This window comes from Urocampus carinirostris, chromosome 11, assembly GCF_059441175.1.
Source record: "Urocampus carinirostris isolate Australia breed hairy pipefish chromosome 11, RoL_Ucar_1.0, whole genome shotgun sequence".
Classification (NCBI taxonomy): domain Eukaryota; kingdom Metazoa; phylum Chordata; class Actinopteri; order Syngnathiformes; family Syngnathidae; genus Urocampus; species Urocampus carinirostris.
Genome location: NC_142359.1, coordinates 41,259,611 through 41,272,229, shown reverse-complemented (window position 1 = coordinate 41,272,229; position 12,619 = coordinate 41,259,611). Strand labels below are relative to the sequence as shown.

At 38.3% G+C, this 12,619-nt stretch overlaps 1 protein-coding gene across 7 annotated transcripts in view; it reads right to left on the bottom strand.

Annotated features, from left to right (window-relative positions):
* rpap3 (RNA polymerase II associated protein 3) overlaps positions 1–12,619 on the bottom strand; it is a 28,114-nt gene that overhangs the window by 14,728 nt on the left and 767 nt on the right. For 2 of the 7 annotated variants that reach the window (XM_088348635.1, XM_088348629.1), the window contains 12 exons: positions 11,923–12,080; positions 11,687–11,848; positions 11,510–11,605; positions 11,309–11,436; positions 11,121–11,242; positions 10,951–11,021; positions 9,977–10,102; positions 9,377–9,504; positions 9,195–9,316; positions 9,051–9,121; positions 8,874–8,966; positions 1,944–2,101 (listed from right to left, as the gene is read on the bottom strand). In XM_088348635.1, the coding sequence (XP_088204761.1) occupies positions 1,944–2,101; positions 8,874–8,966; positions 9,051–9,121; positions 9,195–9,316; positions 9,377–9,504; positions 9,977–10,102; positions 10,951–11,021; positions 11,121–11,242; positions 11,309–11,436; positions 11,510–11,605; positions 11,687–11,848; positions 11,923–12,075 (1,430 nt within the window). In that variant the 5' untranslated portion in view covers positions 12,076–12,080. Of the gene's footprint in view, positions 1–1,943; positions 2,102–8,873; positions 8,967–9,050; positions 9,122–9,194; positions 9,317–9,376; positions 9,505–9,976; positions 10,103–10,950; positions 11,022–11,120; positions 11,243–11,308; positions 11,437–11,509; positions 11,606–11,686; positions 11,849–11,922; positions 12,419–12,619 lie in introns of those variants that run through there. The other 5 variants (XM_088348634.1, XM_088348633.1, XM_088348628.1 and 2 more) reach the window with 5 other exon arrangements.

The window sequence follows — 12,619 nt, the reverse complement described above, 5'->3', positions numbered from 1 at the left end:
AGACCCCTGGCATAAAATAATGTTGGGAATTTGTCAATCACCATTTGAATAGGTTACTAGTGGCTGAAGATATTCTGAGCTACAGGAAGCGAACTCCCTTTTGTCAAACAGGCCCATATAAGACAGTGCGCACTGTGGTAAATAAACAGTTTTTTTTTAACACTAGGAGGTGCTAAATCATCTCAAACATTGGGGGCCACTGAATCTAGGGTCCAACTGAGGTTGGGCCAAATGGGGTTTTCCACAAAAACAGCACTGATAAAACCATACTGCTTTTCTTAAAGGGACAGTTTTATTTGTCTACTAGATGTCACTGTAATGCGTAGGGCAACCAAAAATTTGTCAAAGGAAGACTACAAATAACAGAGACTGAAAGTTTTGTGAATGTTGACAAAACTAAAGAGATCATTATCGAATCCACTGCATCACTGGTAAAGAGGGCACAGCAGCGCCTGTACTTTCTGCGGAGGGTGAGGAGAGCCCACCTGCCCCCACCCACCCTTATCACATTCTACAGGGGCACCATAGAGAGCATCCTGACCAGCTGGATCTCTGTGTGGTGTGGAGGCTGCAGCGCCTCCGACTGGGGTAGTGTGAGGAGGGTGATGAGAACAGCAGAGAAAATCATCGGGACTTCTCTCCCCTCCATTCAGGACATTGGCCAGAAGCGCTGCCTATCCCGAGCCAAGAACGTCATTAGGGACCCCTCTCACCCCCATCATGGACTGTTCACTCTGCTAGCCTCGGGGAAGAGGTACTGCAGTGTGCGGTGCAGGACCACCAGGTTCTACAACAGCTTTGTCCCCCTGGCCATTAGACTGTTAAATGGTCAATCACACACACAGTAAGCCTACACAGCTGCTAATCTGTACATCTGTTTGTTTTGTTTTTTTGCACTACTGGCAGTTCTCTTATACCTAGCCACTCCTTTGCACATCTGTTCTCCTCTGCACTATCGTACTCCAGTGTTATTGTATAGTGACTTGTTTACCTGACTGCCCATTTTGCACATCTGGTTAGCTGCTCCTCTTGCACTCTTTGCACTACTGTATAATACTATACATAGCTATAATTATTTAGTATATTATTAGTACTTCAATACTCCAACTGAATACAACATTTTATTTATATCTGTACATTCAAGGAAACTGTGCGGGTCAGATGTATCGACATTTCGTTCTGTATACACGTGTACAAGAATGACAATAAAGTATATCTGAATCTGAACGTGAGAAAAATGCACCCGTTTTCTTGAGATTTTTACTAAGCCTTCCACAAAGACAAAAAGAAGGGAAAAAATGTTTTTAAAAGGTATTGAGAAGAAGAAATAAGAAAGAGTAAAAAGGAAAACGGGTATAAAAACAAAAGTAGGGGGCGAGCAAAAAATGAAAATGTAGAAACAGGCCCATGTAAGCTAATGCGCGCCGTGGAATGTGAAAAAAGGCCTGATATTGGCAAGAGTGGTGTCAATCGAATGGTCAGAGGCAAACAACCATATTGGGAATAATTTACTGCTTATTTTTAATGGGAGTTCTGGAGCGTAATTAACAGATTAAAAGAAGGAACATCGAACGAAGTAAACATGTCTTTAGGCTGATTTTTTTTTTAACGTCGGCATTATCAGGTGTTTTGGAGTAAGTTCTTCACATGGTTGGATCCTCTGGATTGTCCTGGATGTAACAAAGCTATTTTTGCAGCCATTCAAAAAATTGGATGACAGCCAGGGGACGTAACTGGTGAGTTTTTAATAGTTTTCGGGTATCATGTTTCAGACTGATCGTGATGTTTCTATAATGAGTATATTTTTAAATGGTCATCTGATCTTGAATCTTGAGTTCAGGCTTTCCAATGATATGTGACATGGCTTGTTTCAGTGACTGTTGACATTGTAGAGACACTTATTTGTTCATCAAAAATGTTAAGGAGTTAATGATTGAACTAACTGATGTGAGGTCAGCACGGAGTAGGGCTTCATGTCCTGGCACTTGATCAACTTAGCGCATGGCGATGGCGGCAAAGACTGGTCCTGGCCGTCCCTTGCCTCTTCAGGGAATGTAATCTTACCGCTGATCTCCTCGATGTTGATTCTCCTCATTGGTTTCTGAACAGGTACAAAAACGTGGTCATTTAAGATACTGCAATCCATTACTACTTAGAATTTTGTGGCTTCATTTATTTTACCGCGATCAAACAAAAACAGAAATTGAGCCTAAGGACGTTCCCTTCTGTTAGTCTACCTCCTAAAAACCTGAGCCTATGGTCTGGTAGGAAGTACTAAACTCTAGAACAAGTCCGTGGGCACCTCTGCTGTCCTTATGGGGCACTCTGGTGCCTGTGGGCATCACGTTGGAGACCCCTGCGCTGGAGCCTGTTACTCCTCCTCCGACCTACTCATATCAAGCGTTGCTATAAATCAAGCTTTCCCTGGCAACTTCACTATAAACTACAAACATTACCCATCTGAACCTGTGAATCAAAGGACACTGGCGCATGTTTGTTCATTACCCATGAACTCTGACTGGGAGAACAGCCATTTTGGTTCTGGGCAGTTTGCTTTATTACCGGGGTATGCATTGTGTACACTGATGTGCTGAACTGGTTCTATAACGGCAGTTTGGAAATGTTTGTTCTTTTGGTTTCTATCTTAGTAGACTTTTATTTTATTCTTTAATGTATTTTTTTCAATAAAGTGAAATAGTTGGTCCAGGTCTTCATTTACTGTCCCTGCTCTCAAGTAGTAGAACTTAGTCTTCTAAAACTAGCCCATAGATCAGATAGGTCAAGTATATGGCCCTCAGGCTGGATCCAGCTTGTTGGATGATTTAAATTAGCTCTCCACCAATGTCACAGTATAACAGCAAAATAAGCAAGTCTCTATCGTATTTTAATCAAAAGGTATGATTTTTCTTTAAATGCATAAATACAAATCAAATGCTCATTTTCGCCACCAGAGGGCAGTAAAGGTGTAAAACTACAATTTTGTGCAGAATATTTTCAGTTTTAGTAGCCATAGGCTAGTAGTTTGATCTGCTGTTATTGCCTGTTCACTGCTAAAACTTATTTTTTATATTTAAAAGATGTATAACAATTGAAGCAAGCAAATTTTTATTCTTAGCTCCCACTTGAGTGTCTTTTTGGTGTTTGTGGTGAGTTGGTTCAAGTGCAAAGCTCAACGATCAAAATAAACAAATTGTTAAGACATTCAATGCCAAACAAGAAAATCTTTTTTTTCCATTGTTTGTGAATAAATTTGTTCTCTTTTCATCCGTGATTATCATTTGTACAGGCAAGTTAAATCAGAACTTTTAAAGACTTTTCAATTTCTTTTGAAATCAAATTTAACAAGTCAACAACAACAAAACAAAAAACATAAAAACACAAATATTTCTTGCAAACAATACTCTGTGACTCGTACACATAACCTGGCACAGCTTTAGCAATGGCGAAAAACGTTCGGCGGGCAGCCACTTCTCAATAAATTGATACCTTCCAAGGCATGGTCCAAAGTAAACATTTCTGTCCCAAGTTGCATGTGTATTGTGGGCAGTGTACCCTCTAAGCTCTAAATCTAGCCAGCACACAAAAATGAGGGCTCAAAACTATTAATTAAGAAGCGACTCAAGTCAAAGTTACAGTGCATGAAGGTAAAAATACACGGGTTCCACTGACGCTGTGTCCTAAATGCGGTATGTTGAAGTTGAGTCGAAGGAGAACGAAGTTGAGTAAAGTTAGTAGAGTTTGTCGGGGAACCGGCTTCTTCGGCTGGGCTCACTAAAAGGAACCATGGCTCTTTGGGTTGTTTTTGCTTCTTTATTCCCAACATGACCAAATATTATGTAAAATTATGCACAAAATGACTTAAAGGAAGGGGGGGGGAATAGAACAAAAAAGAAAAAAATACCAAAATGAAAAAGTAGTGAAAAGCTGAGAAAAAAAGAAACAAAAGGAAGAGAAAAAAGAAGAAGTTTAGAAAAAAGACAGAAAAAAAGAAAAGAAAGAAATGTAGGAAAAAGGTAAATAGAGAACAAAAAGAAAAAAGTAACAGCTCGGAAAAAATAAACACAATGAGATTTTTTTAAAGGAATTTGAAAAAAAGTAGAAAAAAAAAACACGGAAAAAAGAAGAAAAAGTTTGTGTTGCATTCAAATAATTTCCAATTATATCAAGTGAATTTTGTTGCCAACATTGTACTTCCACTAAAAATGTGATTAAGCACAGTTCTGTATCTTACAACAGACTAAATAAGCCCCCAAAAATGTTAATATTATGGGACAAAATATACCAGGAAATAAAAATAAATGGATATCTTGTGAAAGAATTGTAAGAACAAACGACGTTTGTAGGCCGTACAACCTTTGCAATAGTACATGAGTCAATTCATTCAAAAGAGAAAAATAATTTTGCATTGCCGGAAACTCAGCAAAATGTAACTTATGTCAAGTTTTGGACATGTTTGATAATTAATTATCTTGCCACACTTGGGATTATGGTTGCTCACTTTGGTTTCAAGTGCTGCTCACCGACTTTGTGTGAACGCTCAGACCCGTGGAAAATTAGAGGGAACATTGATTGTGGGTAGAGCGAAGACATGCGTCCGACTAAAACCACGTCAACGTTTTGATAGTTTCGTGATTGTGGTCACCCAATTTTAACACAAAAGTTGCGAACTTTGCCACGGCCCGAAACGGGCCAGGGAACGTCACAGGTGGAGCAGGTTGTCCATCCTAATTGGTGCCCCGATAACCCATACGGTTAAGGGATTCGTGAACCATAAAATTTCTGCCTAGAATGAACTACGCTCCTGTGGTGGGAGCTGATATATCTAATCTCAGATTACTGTGAGCGGAGACCAGCTCTCGTTTGCCTAAAATGAAATGCACGGTTATGGCCAAAATTTAATACTCCTGGTCGACTATTGTTGAGAGCGATGGTAGAGAGAGCAAATTTGCGTCATGCATGGAGGCTCTTTTTTCCGTCTGTTCCTTCTAAAATAAACATCACCTAAGCGGCCACGATCCATTATTCTTTGTCGACAATTGTTGCGAGCAGGGGCTGGGAGAGTGCAAGTCAAAAATAGGGTTGGGTGTTCTGATTTGCGGATTTTCAAATATCGCATGTGGATTCTGGTCCCAATTAACCACAATAAACGCGGGTTTTTCAATGTTGTTTGTTTTCATTGCAGTATAAGTTTTATTTTCTCAATAAAATGGTATTTAGATTTTTCAAATAATTCATTTTAAAATGTTAATCGACTTCCGGTGGCGCAATGAGGTAGACGGCAGCAAGGAAAGTAGCTCTGACAAAAATCACTAAAGAGTAATGTAATACTTACTTGGAGAAAGACAGAAAGGGTACAAATTGTGACTCTTCTTCAACAAAACATGATCAAGAAGGGGAAACTTGTTGAGGAAACGGGCGCTAAGGAGAAAAAGATCGAGGGAGCAGAAGGAATGTCATCGGTCGACGAGGGACGTGACTGCCATCCTCCATGAAATCCGTAAATTACGGCAAGAACACACTGAAGCAGCCAGTGAGAACAAGATTGCTATGGCAAGACTGGAAAAAAGCATCGAAGAGCTTCTGGAGCGCACTGTGTTGCTGGAGCGGAGGGTGGAAAGCATAGAGGAGATACATGCTAACACGGAAGAGCAAACGTCAAGACTAGAACAATTCACAGTCTCCTTGCTCCAACAAACCGCCAAACTAGCAACAAAGTGTGAGGACTTGGAGTCGAGATCACGACGGAATAACATTAGAATACATGGCATTCCGGAGGGTGCCGAGAGGAACAACACAATCGGCTTCATAACAAACTTTATTAAATCGAACATTCCGACAACAGGACAGATGGATTTGCGCATTGAGAGGGCACACCGCTCACTGGTGAACAAGTCTCAAGGTAAAGCACTGCCACGGGCAATTATCGTACGTTTCACCGACTACATAGTGAAAGAATCCGTAATGAAAGAAGCATGGAAGCGGAAGACAACGTACGAAGGCAAGACTGTTTACTTCAACCAAGATTACACCACAGAAATCCAAAAAAAGAGGAAACAAGTAAGGGACGTTATCAAAAAGTTAAAGGAAAAGAACGTAAAGGCACAATCTCCATATCCCGCCCAGCTGAAGATGTTTTTGGACTCAGGAATAAGAACATTCTCTACACTGATGGAGGCAGCAACATTGCTAAAAGAAATGGGGATCGAAGTGGAAGAGGACAACACGGAGACACTGCAAAAAATGTTGTCAAAGAACATTTGGACCACAGTGACCGGAATTGAGAGGAAGACAAAGGAACACCCCCATCATAGAAGGTGACTTACAAACTCTCATGGAGCAAAACAAAGCCAAATTCGGATTTGGGGTGAAAGAGTAAGGACCATATCTGCCCTTTCTATTAAAAATTCAATAAGTTAGAAGTAAGTAAAATACCAAGTAAAATTGTTATCTTTAAATTAAAACAATAATATATATATATATATATATATATATATATTGGCATAGAGCTACGCTAAAATATTTAGTTAGTTATAACTATGGACGACGGTACAAAAGTTGTTCACGCACTGAGTGCATATTTCCAGGAGGGTAGCCACAACTCTCTGATTGGACTCTTGGAAGACATGGGTTTTTGTTTTTTGGGTGTGTTTTTTTTTCTTTTTGGTGGGGAATTATGTGTGCTTGTCAATATGTTTGTTAGTTATGTGGTTTGTTTTGTCAATGGAGGTGTTAGTAATTAATGTAGTGTTTTTGTATGCTTCAAAAATCAGTGAGACTCAATACAAATCATGAGCAATCTAAATATTGTTTCATATAATGTACATGGGCTAAACCACCCCATCAAGAGAAAGGAGATATTGAATCAACTCAAGACATTGCAGAGCTCAATAGCCTTATTACAAGAGACACATTTCACAGAGATTGAACATAAGAAGCTAAAAAGAGAATGGGTGAACCAGGTGTTCTACGCATCCTATGGTAAAAGAAGGGGAATAGCAATTTTACTTGGAAAAGGAGTGGCGTTTAAAGTCGAAAAAGAAGTGAAGGACAATCTGGGGCGATATATAATGATTATAGGGTCAATGGCCGGTTGGGAAATATCAATAATGAATGTTTATGCACCAATTGAGGAAAAGGGGACATTTTTTCAAGTATTAGCTAAAGTAATAACCAACTGTGCGAAGGGAATGTTACTTATAGGAGGTGACTTTAACACTGTACAGAATGGCAAAGTGGACAAGTATTCTTCAGTACATGGAACAAATACAAAGAGGTCCAGGATGTTGAATAACATAACTAAAAAATTGGGATTGATAAGCCTATCACACAAATTTTACTTGATGTCTAAACACCTCCCCCTATTTATTATGTATTTTTTTTTTGGTGTATATTTTTATTTATTTATTTTATATATATATATATATATATATATATACATATATATATATATATTTCTTTTTGTATGGATGTATTGTATGAACATTTATTCTTCTTTTCCATTAATAGTATTTTTTCTTCTCTGTTGTTCCTTCTGTTATTTATGAGTGTGTCAAGTGTATTGGTGTGAGAAATAAAAAGTTTAAAAATAAAAAATAAAAAAAATAAAAAATAAAATGTTAATCAATAAAATTCAATATTTTCTGATACAATTTGTTTTGTGCTTATGTCTGCTAGTTTTTAATTATTTATGACTGAATTCCAAATAGTACCTAATAATCAAATTCATTTTCTGCACAGGTCTGATCTCAGGAGGTAGAGCGCTCGTCTTGAGATTAAGAGATCACAGTTCGAATCCCGGCTCGTCCGTGTTACATGTCGAAGTGTCCTTGGGTATGACACTGAACCCCTAATACCCCCAATAAGCAGTTTAGCGCCTTACATGGCTGCATGGCCGCTATTGAGAAATGTGAAGCACAATGTAAAGCGCTTTGGGAAGTCTTGACTTGAAAAGCGCTATATAAATGCAGATCATTTCATTTCATTTAATTGCCGAAGAAATTAAAATTATTTCGCCAAAAATATCAATGTGTATGCTTCTTATTTGTATGTTTCAACAACTGCTTGGACTTAAAGAACCTAGTATTTTTTTAAAATATATATATATTCAAGAATTTGTTTTTTGGCTACAGATTCCATGAAAGGAAGAAAAATGGGTACTAGGCATGAAAATGGGTTTGTGGTTAAAAATATGAAAAATGTGCAGAGAAGACACAGTGTACAACCCTACAAAATATTGATAAGTTTTTTTTGGCTCAGTTACTGTGTATTCTCTATAGTTAGTTTGTCCTTAACAAGCTAACAAGAAAGCTGTGGATACATCTGGCAGTTCTACTGTCTCGCGTGTGAAAAATTTTGGTTTTATAAGCCCTACAAACCCCCCTTAAAACATTTTCTCCTTGGATCTACACAATTCACATAGAAATTCTCGCAAACACACTACCTCAAATACAATTGTATTCATGCCTATGCCCACTTTGCACAATGTTGCCTAATTTTGCACTACCTCATATTGCACTAATACGAAACCCAAACTGTAGTAACATCCTACATGCCCACATTTCTTGTGTAAATATTGTGTAAATTATAACCTTTATCTTCTTTGTTTTCTTTTATCCTCACTGTTAAATGTGAAACTGGAGTGCCATGTCCAATATCGTTGTCACAGTATGTTCAACCCATTTTGTAACAATGAAAATAAAGATATATTCTATTCTATTCTTCTATTCTCTATCACCTTTTTTTAATTCAAAACTAGAGATTTCCCCAAAATGTGAGATTTTCATGCCTTGAGTATATTACGCTGCTTAATTTATATTCAGCAAAGGCAATGTTTTTTTTCATTCTATATAAAACCACATGAAAAGTTATCTCACCGAGGACCGTAGATGAGAAGGTTTTTCGACAGGCTCCACCGTTCTTTTTTGAGACCGGTCGAATGTTTGAAGAAGGCCGTCGGAAACACCGTCCTGATAACAGATCCATGCAAAAGGATTCTATTCTTGTTTTGTTTTTTTAAACTGGTGAATTTCTATAATAAAGCGTAAACTTACAATTACGAGTTTCTGAAGTTCACTCTGGGCCTGCTTGTTCCCCGGGTCCAGCTTCAAGACTTCTTGAAAATCTAAATTTTTAGAGCACATCAGAGGTAACAGAAGTATTATTTGGGATGTGAAATCACCGTGATGTAACTTTACCCCTCCTTGCTTCTTCCAGCTTCCCCAAAGCCACTCGGGCAGTGGCTCTTCGTGCGAAAGCCTTTGAGTAGGTGTCATCCAACGAAATCGCCTTAGTGCAGTCTTCCTCCGCCTCCTTGAACCTGACATGGCAGAGATACAGTTTTACGTCGCCAGATCCAAAATTATGTGACGGCTCTTACCTCTCCAGCTTGAGGAAGGCCATTGCTCTGTTGGCGGGCAACAGCACGTTTATATCATCTGCTTCCATGCCTCGGCTATAGCACTCCACAGCCGCATCATACTTGCCTTCTTTGAAGTAAGTGTTACCCTGGAAAGATATATAGATAGATACTTTATTCATCCCCGAAGGGAAATTGACACTTCCAGCAGTATCCTTGTGTTGAAAAATAAAATAATAAAATGAAGATATAGGATACAAAAATACCCAAAATAACGTTTTGCTATAGAGTATTTAACTAGTGCTACAGAAAATACAAACTGTAATAAAAATAGGGTAATATGCAATTGTGGGGGTGGGGTTTTACATGAGCTTTTACTCCCCCGGGTGGAGTTAAAGAGCCTCATGGCATGAGGAAGAAATTATCCCCTCAGTCTGTCCGTGTCGCTGAAGCTGCTCATCTGTTTGGAAATGATGCTGTGTAGTGGATGTATTGAATTGTCGATGATTGACCGCAGCTTGTTCAAGATGAGCAATTTTTGACCAGATCTATACGTGCAAGTTCTTAAGGTTAATAAAATAACATTGTTTCCAGTTGATAAAGCTCAATTCAAGAACCTACTCTGTCTTTTTGTACTACTGCCTCCTGTCGTCTTTGCTGCTGCAGGGTCAGTCTTTGTTTCTCCCGTTCTTCTGCGGTATCTACTTGATGTGGTGTCCCCTCACTCGGTTCCTCAATTCCAAGCATCTGCAAAACAAAATAAGTAAGCTCGGGTTGGATTTCATCGGTTTTCTATAGTGCTTGTGCTCATTTAAGTCCAAGGTGAGCTGAAGCCACCAATTATTAAGAACAGTTTTTCAAGCAGTGTGGCGGGGTACACTAGTGTGATGTAAGACTTAAGTGTGCTACAGGAAATTTCCCAGTTTTAGATTTGTAAAAAACGAAAACAAAAACATGCCTTTGCTTGCTTCTAGTAATCACCCAAGTAACCGTAACATTCATTCACATCAGTAGGTGGCACAACATATATTTTTGACATATATACTTATTGTTCCTTCATGAAGTAGTACAGGTACATATCTATCTATTCTATGAAGCTGTTAAAGATTGCCCAGCCAAAAATAATTTAAAAAATTAAACAAGGTAAAAATCTTGCATTTATTAATAATTGTTATTTTCTTAATTTCAAATAAATAAATAACAGGAAAAGTTAGACTATATTTAAATAAATTTTCCTCTGAAAAACGTTGCTTATTCAGTATTTTTTTTTCTAGAAAAAAAATGTAGATAAAAATCCAGTAAAAAATATAATGTCATCCTGAATTACAATAAACATACTAACCAAAATGAATAACCTGTATTACCTGTGTAGCAATGAAAAACAACAAAAGATAATAAAACCTTAAGACTGACAAATTAGGCAACATCATAACTTAGGTTTAAAAATAAAAACATGTAGCTGTTACCGGCAATTAATTTGTAAACATTTCCGATATACAATGTGCCGCATGCTTTTTTAAATTTATTTTTTAAGTGTGGCTTGGCTTGAAAACACTGAATTAGAAAAATGGTATATTTATACACATCCAACTCACTTCTCTGATTTTCTTTTCTTCATTTTGTGCTTCAAAGTTGCCCGGGTCGAGCTTGAGAACCATTTCATAATCTGTTCAGAAACGTGTGTCACATCTGATCAAAATTTCAATTCTTCCTTCTACAGAATCTTCATATGAATGTGATTATTTTTACTAGATTAGTCACACACCTTCTAAAGCAGCTGTGTAGTTCTTGAGCGCGAGGCGGGCTGCTCCACGTCGCGCATACGCCTTGGAGTAGTTGCTGTCCAAAGCGATGGCCAGGTTGCAGTCGGACTCTGCCACAGCGTATCTAAAAAGAGTTAAACCCTATTAAATGTCCATAAAAACGTTAAAACTCAACGACGTGTTTGCTTACTTTTTAAGGCGGATGAAAGCTGTGGCTCGGTTGGTGGGAAAAACAGGATTGTACTGGTCTGCAGCCATTCCTCGTGAGTAACACTCGACGGCATCGTCGTATTTGCCCTCTTTGAAAAGTTTGTTACCCTAATAATAAAATTGTGTTATTCTGGGGGGATTAACTTGTTTTTTTTTTCTCAGCAATTCTTAATGTTGTTACTTTTTCCTTCTCCGCAGAAGCTCTCTCCTGATCAACTTCCTCAAAGTCCGATTCAGTGGGACTTTCCTCCTTACCAACCTCCTCCAAAGCTTTGGCCTAGCATTAAAACAAACATAATAATAACTCAAGGGGAGTCAAAAACATGTCCGGTTGAACACTAATCAAGACATGACTGACCACGTCAAACTTGTCCCATGATTGATAATCATTTGATCTTATCCTGGACGGCAGGTTGCTTTTTTTCTCATCTACTTTGCAATCACCGTTGGCCATCTTCATCTTCTTTTTCGCCCTCATTTTTGCCTTATAGTCCTTGTTACGCACTGGAGGGAGGTTTGGCTGCAAAATAATTGTATAAATTGCGACTATCATCTGCCAGTATAAACTTCATGGGATTTTTATCTAGAACAAACCTTCACATCCCCCTGGTCTCCTCTCCTCAACTGTTCATCTTTGGTCTTTATGTCAGCCTCCCAGGTTTCGAGGTCTTTCATGAAGCTTTGCAAGTCCTCTGCATTTTGTCGCATTTGCATTTGCAGCTCGAGTGCTTTGTTGGTCCCAGCCATGATTCCTTCTCTCAAAGACATGCATTGATTTCGACAGATTAAAAAATAAACGTTTTTACTTTTGTTTTGATGTAATTTCCAGGGAAAGCACTCTTCAGAGTTACGCTCGTTTCGCTAACAACAAAGGAAACGACCACAATTTCAAGGATAAATCCGATTCTTTGAAGGAAAATTTTGAAAAGTACCTTCTCCTGAGTTCCCCGTATTGAAGAGGTTTAAATGTAGCTGTAAATAAGGAACAAAGTGGCCAATTCCAGTAATAATTGTGTCGCCATGAAGCTATGACACCCAACTCCCATGATGCTTTGCGAGCTTGAGAAGAAAACATCCATTCAAAGATTGTCATGCTAAGATGCCAAACTTTTATCACCTTCTTTGGAAATCGAAATTTCAATTGTTCCCTCGTGTTGGATTTTGAAATGAAATAAATCACGTTTGGGTTACTCTATCTACCTGCATATATTGTTTTTCCTTGTAAAGAACAAGCCTAAATGTTTTACTTTATACTTTGCATGCAAGAAAACCCTCTTCATGTGTTGTCAAA